The 16,439-nt window shown below is 42.8% G+C and overlaps 1 protein-coding gene across 2 annotated transcripts in view; it reads right to left on the reverse strand.

Annotated features, from left to right (window-relative positions):
* Positions 1-8,031: 8,031 nt before the first annotated feature.
* STK11IP (serine/threonine kinase 11 interacting protein) overlaps positions 8,032-16,439 on the reverse strand; it is a 35,276-nt gene continuing 26,868 nt past the window's right edge. For both annotated transcript variants that reach the window (XM_020792097.3, XM_020792096.3), the window contains 10 exons: positions 14,982-15,092; positions 14,218-14,389; positions 12,886-13,323; positions 11,589-11,701; positions 11,342-11,439; positions 10,398-10,576; positions 9,752-9,836; positions 9,496-9,581; positions 9,176-9,405; positions 8,032-8,859 (listed from right to left, as the gene is read on the reverse strand). In XM_020792097.3, coding sequence (XP_020647756.3) covers positions 8,719-8,859; positions 9,176-9,405; positions 9,496-9,581; positions 9,752-9,836; positions 10,398-10,576; positions 11,342-11,439; positions 11,589-11,701; positions 12,886-13,323; positions 14,218-14,389; positions 14,982-15,092 — 1,653 coding nt within the window. In that variant the 3' untranslated portion in view covers positions 8,032-8,718. The remainder of the gene's footprint in view (positions 8,860-9,175; positions 9,406-9,495; positions 9,582-9,751; positions 9,837-10,397; positions 10,577-11,341; positions 11,440-11,588; positions 11,702-12,885; positions 13,324-14,217; positions 14,390-14,981; positions 15,093-16,439) is intronic.

Below are 16,439 nucleotides of genomic sequence, written 5' to 3' on the forward strand. Positions count from 1 at the left end.
TTAGCTAGACCACTCATTTTTAAAATGATTGCTCTCTTTCAAAGATTTCATAGTTAGTGCCATGTGGCTGTATGAATCTAATCACACATGTATGACTTAAATGTATCTTAACTTTTTGCTAACATGCAAATAATTGTTTTTTAAGGCGTATGTCTGTGGTCCTGACTCTGTGCTTTGTTTTGACAGATTTCTTCTGGGCCAGAAGACCCAGCACACATGTGCTTAGATTACATGTGCCTAGGGCATATTCACCCAGTGTGGTGTAGTGTTTCTTGACAGAGAGAGTGACAAACTCGGACTCAGGAGAGTCCTGGGTTGAAATCCCTGTTCAGCCATGGCAAATTATGGCAGACTGCGTGTGGAACCAGTAAATCTGGTTCTTAAATATCTCACTTACCTTGAAAGCACCATTAGGGTATTTATCTATTGGTTTCAGCTTGCTGGCACTTAACACATAACATGCAGAGCATATTTTGTAACCACTAAGAGTCTGGGAATATCACAGAGCTTGGGCTAACCCTGCCTCATTTCTTCTACATGTTTTAAACTTTTATTTTCCGCCAGTCCTAGCCAGTGTTACAAGCCCCAACCACCCCAAGGGAAGACTTTTCTGCTTTTTCCCTAAGGAGGAAACAAAAATGTTAAGACCTTCACACCATTGATGTCAGCTACTATAGCCAGCGGCCAAAGATGATGGGAACTGTAATCCAACATGAGAACTGTGGTTCCCTTACCCCCTGTGTCACAACAGCAATTCTTGTATATACCATTCATGCCTGTAGTCAAGAGCAGTTGACAGCTGCTCTTTCATTAGTTAACTGGGTCAAATAGATCAGGCCAAAGAAACAGAGAGAGAGAGAGGCTGTGAGACCTTAAAGACTACCTACTATATTTTAATATGAGGTAAAAAGAACAACAACAATAACCCAGACAAAATTTTGTGGCTCTTTAAAGACTACCTATTACACTTTCCCCTTGAATTGCACAGATCTGAGCAGTAGTTTTGGTTATACATGGATTCCCTCTCCCCCAATAAGTAGATAAATAAATATTTGCAATCAATACATATTTCAGTAAATACCGTGTTCCCGCCCACCCAGAAACGGGAGCATGAGTTCAACCCTCAAGGCATAAGTGATCTACTTGCCCGGAAACACAATACTGTATCTCTAATCCAGCCTCTAGGACAGGGGTCATACTTTTAAGACTCATGGCACACAGTACCGCACAGCTGCCCAACCTGGGGATTGCGACCAGCCAAGAAGGTCACAGAATGTTTTCTGAGGGTGGGGGTAGGGTTTGTCACTGTGGTTGTTTTTAGTTGCAATTATTTTCATATTCATTATATTAAATATGACATACACAGTACTGTTTTGTTTTAATCCCTTTGACCCACAGAGGCAACCTGGAGCTCTTAGTTATTTCTATACCCCTTTGGACGGATTTTCCTTTTATGCACATGCATCACCCCAACCCCCTTCGAAAGAGCCAGTGTTTACTGGGGTTTGAGATGGAAGGGCTCTTAACCGAGGGGGCTTTTCTAGGGGAAGGAGACATAAAGGGAGAGTCACGTCCAACTCCAAAAAAGTAAATTAAACTCAAAGTGCATTGCCGTTATTTTTTCCTTCTCAAATTTTATCTGGTAGGTACTGTAATTTTTTTCTGTCAGACTAAGAGCCCCCCAAATAATTATTACACTAATAGTAATATATTAGAATTACATTCTGAAAAATCTGTTTTAACGTGTTTTCTTTTCCCCATTAAAATGCCTTTTATGCTAATATAGGATATTATCATAAAAGGGAACCATGACTCAGAAAAGGTTGACACAAGTGGCAAACTGTGAGAATCAATGTAGCATTTCACACTTGGGGAGACCCTTTGTCATGCAGCGGACAGAGCGAAGGATTAGGACTCTGGGGACCATGATTGAAATCGTCACTTGACCATGGAAACTCACTCAGGGAGTGGAACTTGTAAAACCACTCCTTAAACATCTCACATATCTTTAAAACAGTATTAAGGTCACTATAAGTCAATTCCAACTTGACAGCACATATTTTCTCTTAAGTACCCTTTACTGATATTCAGTCCCTTTAAGTCGACCTCCAGCATCTGCATATATCTTATCTCAATTGTTTCTCTTTCAAGTCTTGTTTGTAGTGACATCCAAAGACCATTCAGGTAGGCTGAAGTGTTCTGAAACGAGTTTTTGTGTGTTGCCATTTCTGATGGCCGATTTATATTCATTAATTCTTTTGCACAGAGACTGCCCTGTTTGTACTATGTAGAGTGTAGAGACACGTTGTTGCCCAAAGATGGAGGAACAACTAAACAGGTCTCTGATATTGTGTATGATGTTGTTGGGGACTATAAATGTGTTGCCGGCCTAAGTGTGGGGGACAGAACTCGCATTTGAGCTTGTAGCTGGGTTTAGTTCCCTTCTCTGTGTTAGTGTTGTCTAGTCTATTGAGTGTCAATCGTTGCTTGAGAATGGGGGGGGGAGGGTTGGCTGTAAGCAAGTACAGCCACCAAGGGCTTGGGAAAGTGAAGTATACTTGTCAACAATGAGTTGAAGATTGTGAATGAAGCAGGTGAGTGGTCTCAGTTGTTGGCTGAATTAAGTGACAACTAGTGATGTTCTGTCATTTTTTCTTCAGAGTTTCTCTTGCAATAGGTTGCATTTGGCTCTTCATCTTATCCAGTCGTAGTTTGTTCTTTGAACATATTGGAGGTGTATTGTAGTCAGAGAAATGCCTTTTATAGATCTCTGAGTTTGGAGTCTTGTGGGCCTGAGCAGATGCAAGCTTGGTTGTGGCCAATAGATTTTGAGCTTTGCAGATATCCTGGAATAGCTGAAAAAAGCAGTTTCTATTCCCTTCCAATCATTATTGCTCTATCTGCATGCTGAAGTCTATAATTTTTTCCTTTTCCTGTGAGGAAACAAAAATATATTTCTTTTAATGTAGAATCTGTGTTTCATTTTCATTTTATGTGAAAACACACTCTAAAAATAGTTTAAAGCATCTATACAAATAGTGATTTGAGCTCAGTGGATGAAAGATGAAATAGAAATGTAACAAACAAACAGAACCCATTTCTGGGACTTTCAGCATGGTGTGCCCTCCACACCAAAGAACTTGTGAAAGAGTGAGATGCGTATCAAACTTAAGACACAGCTGTGTTTTAAAAATGCAATACATGGAATCATCTGAAAGTTAAAGCTAAAATGGTTAAGGTATAGTCTCACCTGTTTCAAACTGCACAACATTAGCTGTGCTAGGAATGTACATAGTTATGCAGAAGCAGAACATATTCCACTTGGTTAAAAGAAAGACATTGATCTGTTTATTTTGTTTTCTTTCTAGAACCAATCCTGTATGCTGATTGAATTTGCTAGGGCCAAACAGATATAGATCTGAACCCTACTCATCCAAAAAGCTCATTTGGTGATTGTGAGCAAGTCCTTCCTTGTCAGATGCTTGCTGTGATGAAATGGAGGAAAACTGCATATGTCCACTGTGGGTTCCTTAGATGAGACAGATAAAAGTTTCCCTAGTTGGACTAGATTTAAATTGTCACTAACTCTCTAAAGTGGCATAACACCAAGTCTGCACTTATACAAATTGCTATAACAGAATGAAGAGAAACAGTGGAATAACCGGCATCATCAGAATCACTTGCTGTTAGGTCTCACCTTCCCTGCTAGCTCTAAAGTACAACAGCAAGGTAACTGTTGTAAAGAAACATTTTTAATTTTATCAAAATGTGCCCAGGATCTGAGGAACACAAGACTACAATTCCTCACCACCCCAGGCCCACCAGGACAGAGCACCACTGCTACCCATTCAGTCATTACATGCTTCTAGGGTCCATGGCACAAAGGCACAGTATAGCTTACCTTATTATACGTTCCCTTCTTAAACAGAACCTTGGTTTTCTCAACATAGGGAGAGTTCTCTACCAAGACAATGGTCTGATAAGGGACATCTTTGGACAGACCTTGGAAGTATTACTTTAACATTGCCAATAGCTGCTAGCAATAGCTGTTATTTTAACATTATATAATGCACGATGAATAGTGTAGGTTTTGCAGGGTAACATTAGCGATTTTATGTATATTGTATATTTATTTAGTTCCTCAACTAAAAACTGGCTAAAATGGCAAAAAACACAACAAAAACAATCCTGAAAAATATTATTTTGGAAGGAAAGAGTAGATGTCATTGGTTCCTCCCAAACTGCATCTTATTTACATTAATATCAAATAATGATTAAGAAAGCAATAGGCTGCAAGTAGCGCTGTGACAATCAACACCATTTTTGTCTTCCAGATTAGAAATTGATTGAAAGATATATTAAGAATGGAGTGAGGATCAAGCTACCTGCATAAGGATACTCATAAAGTTAAAGGTTCCCCTTGACATTTAGTCCGGTCGTGTCCGACTCTAGGGCGCGGTGCTCATCCCTGTTTCCAAGCCATAGAGCCAACGTTTGTCCAAAGACAGTTTCCATGGTCACGTGGCCAGCACAATTAGATACGAAACGCCGTTACCTTCCCATCGTGGTGGTACCTATTTATCTACTTGCATTTTTACATGCTTTAGAACTGCTAGGTTGGCAGGAGCTGGGACAAGTGATGGGAGCTCACTCCATTGCATGGATTCAATCTTACGACTGCAGGTCTTCTGACCTTGCAGCACAGAAGCTTTTACGGTTTAACCCGCAGCGCCACCACATCCTAAGAATACTCATACCTAATCTGAATTGGACCCCAGCTGCACGTGGTAAGAGTTTAAGCCTCCCCACCCCTATTCTGGTTTTGTTTTAACATTTATACCCAGAATTTTTTTAAAAGCATCTGAATTTTAAAAAGTGAATTGTAAAAAAAGATGGGAGATTTAATTCTCTCAATCCATACCGCTTCTGATGCATATAAGAGCTGCACACTCTTACTCCAGAGAAAAACAGCAAATGATCTTAAATTGTGCAGTACCTACTTAACTGGAATCCTGTTCACATAGCTCTGCACATGTAAGGCTGATGATGTGGTCAGCCATAGAATTTAATGTTTAATTAAAAGTTTCCTATTTGTCCCACTCAGGTTCCAAGGCTGCCGAGTGATCCTTTTTCACCCTTCATTTAGTTGTTTAGTCATGTCCGACTCTTTGTGACCCCATGGACCAGAGCATGCCAGGCCCTCCTATCTTCCACTGTCTCCCGGAGTTGTGTCAAATTCATGTTGTTTGCTTCGCAGACACTGTCCAACCATCTCATCCTCTGCCGTCCCCTTCTCCTCTTGCCTTCACACTTTCCCAACATCAAGGTCTTTTCCAAGGAGTCTTCTCTTCTCATGAGATGGCCACAGTACTGGAGCCTCAGCTTCAGGATCTGTCCTCCCAGTGAGCACTCAGGGTTGATTTCCTTTAGAATTGATAGGTTTGTTCTCCTTGCAGTCCAGGGGACTCTCAAGAGTCTCCTCCAACACCACAATTCAAAAGCATCAATTCTTCGGCGGTCTGCTCTCTTTATGGTCCAGCTCTCACTTCCGTACATCACAACAGGAAAAACCATAGTTTTGATTATTCAGACTTTGTTGGCAAGGTGATGTCTCTGCTTTTTAAGATGCTGTCAAGGTTTTTCATCGCTTTCCTCCCGAGAAGCAAGTGTCTTTTAATTTCGGGGCTGCTGTCTCCATCTGCAGTCATCATGGAGCCCAAGAAAGTAAAATTGGTCATTGCCTCCATATCTTGCCCTTCTATTTGCCAGGAGGTGATGGGACCAGTGGCCATGATCTTAGTTTTTTTAATGTTGAGTTTCAGGCCGTTTTTTGCACTCTCCTCTTTCACCCTCATTACAAGGTTCTTTAATTCCTCCTCACTTTCTGCCATCAAATTTTCACCCTTGGGAAACCTTTAGAGTTCTTCGGACAGGAAGAAACTTTAATCTTTGAAAATCACTGCTGCAGATCCAATTGAGGAGGAAGAGGATACAGCAACCAATGGTGGTGGAACCAGGGATGAGAAGAAGAGTCTGAGGTAGAGATGGCATGAACTGCTGGTTTGGTCAAGGTTCATTTCCCAGCCAAACAGCTGATCTGTGGTTCAGTGCCCTGCCCCCTCTAGTGGAAGCCCACTCAACAGCACCCCATCCCACCTCCACTGGCAACTGTGCCAAACCAGCAGTGCGTGCCCATCTGTAGCCTGCAGCATAAGTCTTGTGTTACTTGGCCTGCGGTGTAGATGTTTGTATTTTTAGTGGGGGACTTTTAGTGGGTGGGGAGTGTTTGGGAATTTTATGTGTGTGCATGTGTCTGGTCTCTGGGTGTCTGTGAATTTCGTTGTATGTGTATATACTTACAATGACAATAAATTATTATTATTATTATTATTATTATTATTATTATTATTATTATTATTATTATTATTATTATTATTATTATTATTATTATTAAGTCGGTATTCATATCCACAAGTACAGGCAGACAAGATAGTATCTGCTCACACAAACACACACAGGCATTCAACTCAACCACTTCTGCACCCCATCCCATTCATTCATTCTGCACATCAGCTGAAGTAACCTGAGCCTAAGTCCAGCAAGTGTCCAGTTTGCCCTAATGGGTCAACTTCCTCTGTAATGTTACTGTGCATCATCTGCTCACCATGAGCAAAAGAAGACTGAGAGTGAGGATGACTAGAGTTACAGTACTGGGAAACAACCATGGTAGGGAATTTTTTCCTTAGCTTCAAAATAACGCTGATGCTTATACTTTGCAAGATTACCGTATTTTTCGCACCATAAGACGCACTTTTTTCCCACAAAACAGGGGGGTGGAAAGTCTGTGCATTTTACAGAGCGAAGAAAACAGATTATATTTTCCTGTTTTCTTCTCCTAAAAAATTGGTGCGTCTTATGGAAAGGTGCGTCTTATGGAGCAAAAAATACGGTAATTTGAGGAGGGGGCTGGGACCTTGAGAAAATCTATATGGGATTCTTGCTGCAAACCAAAAAAAGGATGTAAGTCTCACTGTACTATGTGTTTGCTCAAGCGGATCTGCACCATGGCACACCACAAAGACCGTCTCCTTGGCTGTTTGGTCTTTGCAATGTCTTCAGAGAATCCTCAACAACCTCCGTTTTCGCAATATTGCCTCTGCTTCAGTCTTTTGTTAGCTGGTGATGCAGATCAAGGCATACTTTGCTCTTCAGAATGCCAAAGGTCAGCTAACTGGTCGTGCAACATATTGCAATGAGAGTTCCATGCTTCAGGGTACTCAGAAAGAACAGATTGCATTTTGCTACCAATTTTCCAAGTCAGATCAAGAAAGAAACACAAGTTGTCAGCTCAACAGAAAAGAAAGGACAGAATATCCCGCAGGAGAAAAAAAAGAAGAAGAAGAAGAAAGGGACAGGAAATTAACTGTGGAGGTTGCATCATTCTATACAGCATCGAGGACTAAACAACGCAATATCATCTGTCTCTTTTTAATATTTCTACTACTCAGTCAAAATGAAAGGAGGCTGCCAAACAAGGAGACTGTTAAGCCTCAAAGGGCACAACTCCAAAGAAAACCCAGATGGGTAGCCATGTTCGCCTATTTATTCAGATTAGGATGATCTGACATATTTCACACAGTGGTTTATAGGCCACATAGGCTTAGGCCAAATAAAACTTGACAGTTTTTAAGGTGCCAAAAGACTTCTTGTTATTTCTGAAGGAACAAGTTTCATAAAGTTGGTATAAAACGTGTTTACTTTACTTGATCTCTTTCTGTATTAATTCTAGGGAACGGAGGATTCAAAGCCGGCTTGCTGCTATACTCCTTCTGGCCAGCTCCTTATGGTGTTTTTTGAGTACTCAACTCAGCATTAAGTGGAAAAATGCAGACTAACTTTATTCTCTCTACACTTTTACCTAGAAACAGAAGCCACGTGACATTAACGTGATCAGGAGAAGAGTAGCAGGACTAGCTGCTTATAAAAATCTAAACCATATAGGAAATTACATCAGCCGAGGAAAGGCAAAAGGCTAATAAAAACACTTTTATTACCAACAAAAATAAAAGTTTCACAGTTAAAATGTGTCTTTGTCTTCCACACAGAACATGGCTTCCAGTGACTTCTACCCTGAGTAATCCCCACGTCCACAGACACAAAGTGTACAAGAATTCCCAACCCCATGTCCCAGTAGCAGCCATGATGACTCTGTACAGGTTCTGCCTGTAAGACGCACAGGCCCCAGCATCCATTCTAGACCATTCTAGAATGCAAACAAGGAAGGTCAGAAGGTTCATGGGATCCACCCTGAAGATGTCAAGTCCCTGAACCCATGACAGTTTTATTGCGTCACTAGTTTGCCTGACCTCCCCAGAAAAAAGTGGCAAGTGCACATAGAACTGCTGTGGAAAGCCCCCGGAGCCCCTATGGAATCTTCTTCCAATCCTGCAGGAAGTCATTTGTGGCCTGGCTGTGGCTGGTCCTCCTCCTGCCCTACAGGAAGTGACCTACACAAACACCAAGGCAGTCATACAACTGGCCTAGAATCTGTGTTATGAACACAATGGATGGACAGCCACTATCCTGTTGCAGTTACCAGATGTTGCTGGAACTTCCAACAACTGAGAAGTTCAAATTAGTTTTGCGCAGCAAAGACGTGAAGAGTTCCAAGAGCTGTCCTGTCTAACAAGGACAGAAACGTGCCAGATGTTCCTTCATTTACTTGAACACCTCCAGCACAGTCTTACGGAGAGCAATTGAGAACATCTCTTCCCAGGGTACACGCAGCCACTCCACCAGTTCAGCCAGCAGATCAGGACACTCTGTTCGCAAATGCCACATGCTCTCCACTTTGAGGACCTGAAGAGGGAGAAGGCAGAGTTCAAATCATCAGGCATTAGACATATTCTCCGGTAAGCCCCTGAATAGAGAATTTGGCTCACAGTTCTCAGCACTGAGGATACTCCTAGATTCTGTGATATTCTCAGAATTTTACTCGCTCTCCCCCACCGTACTTTCACCCAGAGACCCTTGCAGCAGCCCACAATGTGTTGTTTTGGTTATAGGAATGTAGAGAAACAGGCGTGCAAGAACACTCACATTTCCCCCCAAAGCATTTGTCCCTCAGCTCAGTCAGTATCCCAGAAGCAAGCCTCTTACGTCTGTGGTTGTTTACCTCATCATAAAGCTGCAACTGAACATCACAGGGGGAGAACCGGTAGAGCACAACACCACAGATGCTGCTGATTGGCTCACTCTCTTTCACGTGAAAGTAGATCTTGGACTCCTTCTCAGCACCACTCTCAGAGCCTGAGGAAGGTGGGGCTTTCGGCCACTGGTGATCCTCTTCTACTAAGAAGATGCTACTACGTGTGCTGACCACAGTCACAGGGAAGGCTGAAGTCCCTAAAAACAACAGAACAATGTCTTGTTGCAAAAATCTCTTGCAACAACTGAAATAAAAAACTAACAACTCAAAGGAAGGCACTTCCATACCTTGGATGAGATATGCCAACAGGTAGAAGAAGGGTCTGGCTGAGCCACCTACAGCTTCTTTTGCAAGGTCTTTGTCAATCAATGGCCTAAGAAAGAGGAATAAAAAAATGGAGTGTGGCTATCAGCATATTCCCTTTCAATTGCACCCATCCCCCTGCAAGGATCTCTCTCTTGCACACCATAAGCATGTTCCAGTCATGCCGACACCAGCTGTAGGCTAAAAACTTCCACCGTACAAATACATGAAGTCTCTTACCATAATGGGTGATGTGGATTCATTTCTACCACAGTCACATCTGGGATTTTTTTCCTTTTTTTGGCTGGCAATTCCTGTGAGAGATCTGGACATGATATCAAAGGAAGTTATTACATGACCATGACAGACTCAAGCCAACATTGGGAGCCAAACACTCAGCAGAGCTGCACTGGCAACCTGCATTTGGTCGGCATCACCACCCAAACCACTTTTAATCTGACTATTTTCCCTCCTTGGAAAAATAGCCAGATAAAAGGCTAAACAGACTTGAGGCTAAAGTGATATAACACAGCCTTCTTAACATGGACACCTTCTTCTTTCTGGGCAGAGCAGTGGCTTTCAGCTTCTAAGTCTTGAGAGTGCCAAGCCCAATTACACTATTTCTTCCAGCATGCTGCCCCTCATGAGCTATGACTTCTTCCATGACCTTCCTCCAAGGCCTGCCTTTTGTGACTATCTTTATTTACAGAGATATACCATCTGGTCTCAGTAGATGCACCTTTGGTTTTTAAACCCAGAAATTTTACCATGAAAACAGACGCTATTTATCAGATGCTGTGTTCACCCTTAAATTTCAACCCATCCCCAAGTGCATAGAAGATGCACATACAGTGCACAGCCAATCACAGTGAATACCCTCTCTTACATGTCAGGCACTGGAGAAATCTTCTGCAGCGGTTCTGGTTGCGAAGTAGCAAAGTATAGGAAGCACAGGGATTTACAAACTCCATATGCAAGCTCTGGTGGCACAAGCCCACCTCCAGGCAACAGAGGTCAGACAGGCAGTGGGAGTTCACTTTCTTCAGCCAATCTGATGGCTGTCCCCTAATACAAATGAATCAAACATGAACAGTCACCACCTAGAAAGGCGAGACCCACACCACCCACCAAGACAGGAGATCAGGAACACAGATTTCTTTGCCAGGCAGGGACTAGCACCATTACACTAAGGTCATAGTTAGAGGGTCTATTCTAGGTCTTCTCTTCCATCAGAGATATAGAAAGCCATGAAAAGGGAGATAACTTTCTCAGTGGTGGCACCTTATTTGTGGTATTTCTTCCCCTAAGAGTTTGTCCCTTAACTTTACTTGCACAAGGCGAAGATATGTTGTTTTTATGGAATTTTAGAGCCAGTAACCTACTGTTGGTCCCAACAAAGAATAGACCGATTTGAATCAATTGCTGAGAGGTATGTCAACAGTTACATAAAACCCACTTAGTTGATCTGATCTAACTGGAGCAAGCAAAACGCTACTCACTTGTAAGATCTGCTAAAGAGTAGCACAGAGTTACAAAATATTTTTATTACATAAAAATAATGGAAGGACTGAGAACTAAATGGCACAATACATGTTTTGCACAAAGATCAGTTTAGCTAGAGATGGCAACTCTGGCTAAAAATTCTCAGATAGCATGTGATGAGAAGGACCTTCGACCAAGGCTCCAGAGCACATAATGCTTTATAAAATGAACTAGTTTTGGTACAGTGTCACACTATGTGTCTGTTTCATGGCTTACAGCATATCAAAGGCATGTCGAAACAGGAAGCCAAGCACAACTAAGAATAACATCCAAAATAGCATTTCTCACCTTATCTCTCCCTTTACCTCTAACACATAAAGCTGGGCATCTGAAGCCACCAGGAGTGCCTGGAACTCCCCAGGCCGGCCATTTTTCACTATAGCTACCTAAGAAAAACATGGCAGAATATACGGTTAGAGAAACATGGAACCTTAAAAAAACAACACTGTTTGTATTATTAGACCACAACAGCTCTGAATCTGTTGTCATAAATATCTAAAAAAATGCCAAGCCTGTGGGAAGCTGCTTTTTATACCTTGAGAAAGCATCTGAATTCTTCTGCCTTTTCAAAGACCTCCATATCCAAATAAAGCTTCAGACGATGATCCACAGAAAAGAAGTCTCGCATGGTCAACATACTATTGGAAGCTAGGAGGGAAGCAAGCAACAAAGGTAATGAATGGCCACAGTGGGGTTGAGTCAACAACAGCAGTTATTATGCCTGGCCTTGACTAGTCACTGGTGCCCATATGCATAAAGTTATAAAAATGAAGAGCTGGAAGGGACTCCAACAGTAACTGAGCTACTCTGGTGAAGCAAGGTATCTATAGCAAAAGTCTTCAGTGACTTATACACAATGCTACTCATTCTCCTTTTCTGTTTAATCTATTCCTTTTGAATAAGTTAATCATAACCACCAACCCAGCAAGCTGAGCTACACTGTAAACGCAAATCACACTTACAGCTGAAGGATATAAGGAAGGCAAAATTATCTTGGCCAGTTTGCATACCTGCTGACTCAGCCCAAGTCAGAGAAAAGACTGGAAAAATGGGGCCAGTGACTTCCATTCAGAAGGCCAGTAATGGACCTCCCAGGTAGCTTAACACAGAGAACTTATCTATGCTTTGCAACTATGCTGTGAAGTGCCACAGAACATCTGCCCACTTATTCACCCATATGCCAGAAACTGATGTCATTAGTACAGCAATTTGGTGGGCCCATTCATATATACATTTTTTAAACCTACACTTAGTAAATATGGAATTTGGCCGTTGGAGTCTTTGATATTGATGCCCATCAGCTAGAAGACATGGAACAGGTTCCACCATGTGTCTTTGCATTCACTGAAACAATCTGGAACATAAAGTTGGCATTCTCTTGCCCTCAGCCCCCCACTGCTGACAGTACTTGTGCAGGACCACAGACACTCCTACGAAGACAGGGAAATGGGTCAGGAACACCAGACATTTTGGAACACCAGGGAGGTCATACAGTCACAGAATAACTGAATTAGAAGGGGACTATAAAACCATTGAGTCCAACTCCCTGCTCAAGGCAGGAATCCAAATCAAAGCAGACCTGATAGATGGTTGTCCAGTATAGAATCACAGAGTGCAGAGATGCAAGCATTTAAAATGCTAACCTTACAGTGCCCTTCCTGGTCAGCAGGTGGAGCTACAGCTTTACTGCTGGAGCAAAATAATTCTCCATTTAGAACAGGGATCATTAACTTAGTGGATATTGCTGAAAACCTACGCACACAGTCTGTACTGCTTCATAGAGCTACCCATGCCACGGCCCACTCCAGCAGCAGCTGGCTGGAGGTACTCACGGGGGCTCAGGTTCCAGTGCTCCTCGTGCTCTGAGCTCAGGGACAGCTGGGAAGGAGTGGCTCCACGAGAAGTACTATAGTGATAGCTCCCCATCAGGCTCCCTCCATTGGTGTCTGTGCGGCTGAAGGAGGAATGGTGACTCTTAGAGCCCAGATCCCTTCTGCTAGCTTCTCCTCCTTCCGAACTGTGGGAACTGGAATGCGTAGTGCTGCTATGGTCACCGCTCAGCTCTTGAATCTGCATGCTTGAGCTGGTTCCTGTTTCAGAGGTATTATCTTCACCAATGTAGAATTTTCCTGAATCTGCTTCTTGCTGGCTTTCACCAAAGCCATCTGGAGGGGGCAATGAAGTGCTGAAACGTCTCTCACAGGGCAAAATGACTACATGGTCACTGGAGCAGCTGGGGCAGATGATGGGCTCACTAGAAGCTGATGTATCTGAAGGAGGAAAGGCAAGGTAGCAAAAATAGTCTCATAAAGGTGTTACTCAACAGGGTCCTAAAAACATGCTTAGAGCAGATAGCATAGCCCTGTCCCACTCCATCATCACGTTCTACAGGTTATAGCGCTGAGTGTGAAAAGAAGAATAGTCCTGTGCATGTGTAGATTTACACATGAGGCAAGAACCCTCTTTCTCCAAGGTTCTTGCTCACCTATAGAGCCTATACGAGGAACCTCTCCTCTTTGAACCTAGTGCTGTAATCACAAAGATAACAGTGTGTTCACAGTGCCAGGCTGAATAGCACCTGAATAGGGTTTAAAACTGAACGACACAATCCTCAGCAAATCAAGTACTAGGTCTCCTCTCAAGAACTAAGGTCTAATACACGCTCATTCCATGAATTATTCCATTTTGTGTTTTCCTTTGAAAGCTTGCAAGCCCACCTCATGATCATCTTGGTCCTGACCATTCCAGTCAACAGTTTGCTAAAGGTACTGTAAACAACACTAGCAATCTCACACGTCTGCCTTTTATAAGCAACCCTGGGGGAAAAATTCTCTGTTTTAAAAAAATGATTATGCTTTCTCTCTCCCAGAAGGAATTCACTTATATAGCTGGGGGAATAATTAATGTCTACCTCACAAATTTATACAGCCCCAAACTACTAACCTGCTCATGGCATTGCATGAAATAGTATATGGTAGTGCACCAAGAGATGAATCTAGCCCAGTAAGGGCAAGATAGAAGCAGCACTGAACAACTGAACATTCAAAGGCTTCAAATCCTCTATAGGTTTACATAATTCGGTAACAAACAAGTCCTGCCATGAATCCAGCAGCAAACAGCTGGCCCATATAACCAGATGCAAGATTTTAAGCTGCATCCTGTACCTTCTTCAGAGAAAGGTGTAGCCTCTTTAGTACCGCCTAGATGCTGCCGATCAAGTGTCCTGCAACCTGGAAACTCTTGCTTGCATTTCAGACACTGGAACCTTGGGCCTCCCTTTGTGTGGCCTCTGTTCTTGTTTTTCTCCAGGATGGGTGTCAGGACTCTGAGCAGCTCCTAAAAAGAGCAGCAAGACACGGACAGAATGGCCAGCCAAGGATACGAAGCAACAACTACACTCCTTTCAGAAGCTTCCCTTTTTCCATAGAAGTATGAAGATCACACTAAAGGGAATTAAGTACGTACAAGAGACAGAGTGAAGAGAAGAGCAGCACTTCTTTCAGAGCTACTTAGCAGTATATTCAGAGCAGACAGAAGACAGTACTGTATCGTACATCTTCACACAAGGTGTAATTTACAGAGTATACTGCCTCACTACTAGCTGAAGTGACTTTACAAAAAAAAAAAAAACCCTAGACAAATTAGTGAAGGATGGGGCTCTCAGTGGCTATTAGCATACCACTAACACCAACACCTGGCAAGTAATAGGACTCTTATCCAGCTTAAAGTTTTCTCAGTCATCTTACTGGCCACAGCAGGAAGAAGGATTCTGGACTACATAGGCCTTCAGTCTGATTGAGCATGGCTGCTCTGTCAGTCTTTAAAGTTCAAGAGAAGACAAGTACTCTCTCTTCTTCTCGGCAGATTTGGATAGTTAAGGTATTGCATAGGCACCCATTGCTCCTACCCAGCATGTCCATCTACTCACCTGTACACAGAGTTCAGGGTGGTCATCCAACACCACGTAGCGACGTTTCTGGCGTTCCTTGCAGATATAGCTAAAATGCAGTGTGAGAACTGGAAACACACGCTCTAGATCCTATAAGGAAGGAGGAGGCTTCAGGTCTGAACAGGTTACAAGTGTGTGTATGACATGCCATCAGGTTTCATACCTTAGAGCAGGGGTCCCCAAACTTTTGAGCATGTGGGCCACATTGTATATTTTCCACATTTTTGAGGGCTGAAGGAATGTGCACATGCAAGCAAGCATGGGCTGAAGGGAACGGACTGTATAAAACAGCAAGGTGGGCCAGATGTGGCCCATGGACCATAGTTTGGAAACCCCTGCCTTAGAGCAATCCTAATAGGTTTTTCAAGGTAAGGAAGATATTTAAACCTACAGAGACCACTGAATCTTCACTCCACCTACTAGGCATTCTGCTTAACTCCTACAAAAAACAGCTCCTCAAGATGTTGCTACAGTGGTGCCTCGACTTACGACCATAATCCTTTCCAGAAGACGGGCGTAACTCGAAATGGTCGTAAGTTAAAGCACCATTTCCCATAGGAATGCATTGGAATGCAGTTAATTCGTTCCAGAAGAAAAAAAAACCAAAATAAAATAAAAATAAAACTCTCCAAGCTCCATAGGAACACACTGGGACTGAAAAAAGAACACACCAGAACACACAAAAAACACTGCAAGCCTCATAGGAATGCGTCGGGCCCGGAAAATTTTTTTTACCAACCCTCCCCCAAACCACAACAATGCAAGCCCTGTTGGAATGCGTTGGGGCAATTTTTTTTTACCAAAACCAAAAAAACCACAGCCAGCCCCATCGGAATGTCATGGGGCTGGGAAAAACAACACAAAAACAACCCCCCACAGCCAGCCCAAACGCTATGGGGCTGAGGGAAAAAACACACCAAAACACAAAAAACATCACAGCATAGAAACATACCCCCCCAAACGCACCCTACAAAACAAAGTAAATGTACTTACTCAGGAGGAGGAAGCAGCTCCAGGCTGTCCGAAGCCTCCTGTGACACACACACTAACCGTTGGGGTGAAAGAGCTACAAAGAAGCAGCCTCTTTGCCTACCAACAGTTAGCAAATTTGAATTCCCCACCTTTTTTCCCTGCCTTTTTCCAGTCACAACTCAAAGCTCCAGCCGCAAGTCGAAGCAAAATTTTGCAGCCGGAGATGGTCACAACTCGAAAGGGTCACAAGTCAAGGCACCACTGTATATCCAATAATACTTGCACTGCAGAATCCAGTAATGACATGCAAGCAGACTTACTATGCAGACACTGTACAGTGGTGCCTCAGAAGACGAGTGCCCCGTTTAACGACGAAATCGCATTACGGCGAACTTTTTGCGATTGCAAAAGTGATGTTTCCTATGGGGGAATTTTGCTTTGTGATGATCAGTTCCCTGCTTCGGG

The sequence above is a fragment of the Pogona vitticeps genome, chromosome 1, assembly GCF_051106095.1.
Source record: "Pogona vitticeps strain Pit_001003342236 chromosome 1, PviZW2.1, whole genome shotgun sequence".
NCBI classification, from domain to species: Eukaryota; Metazoa; Chordata; class Lepidosauria; order Squamata; family Agamidae; genus Pogona; species Pogona vitticeps.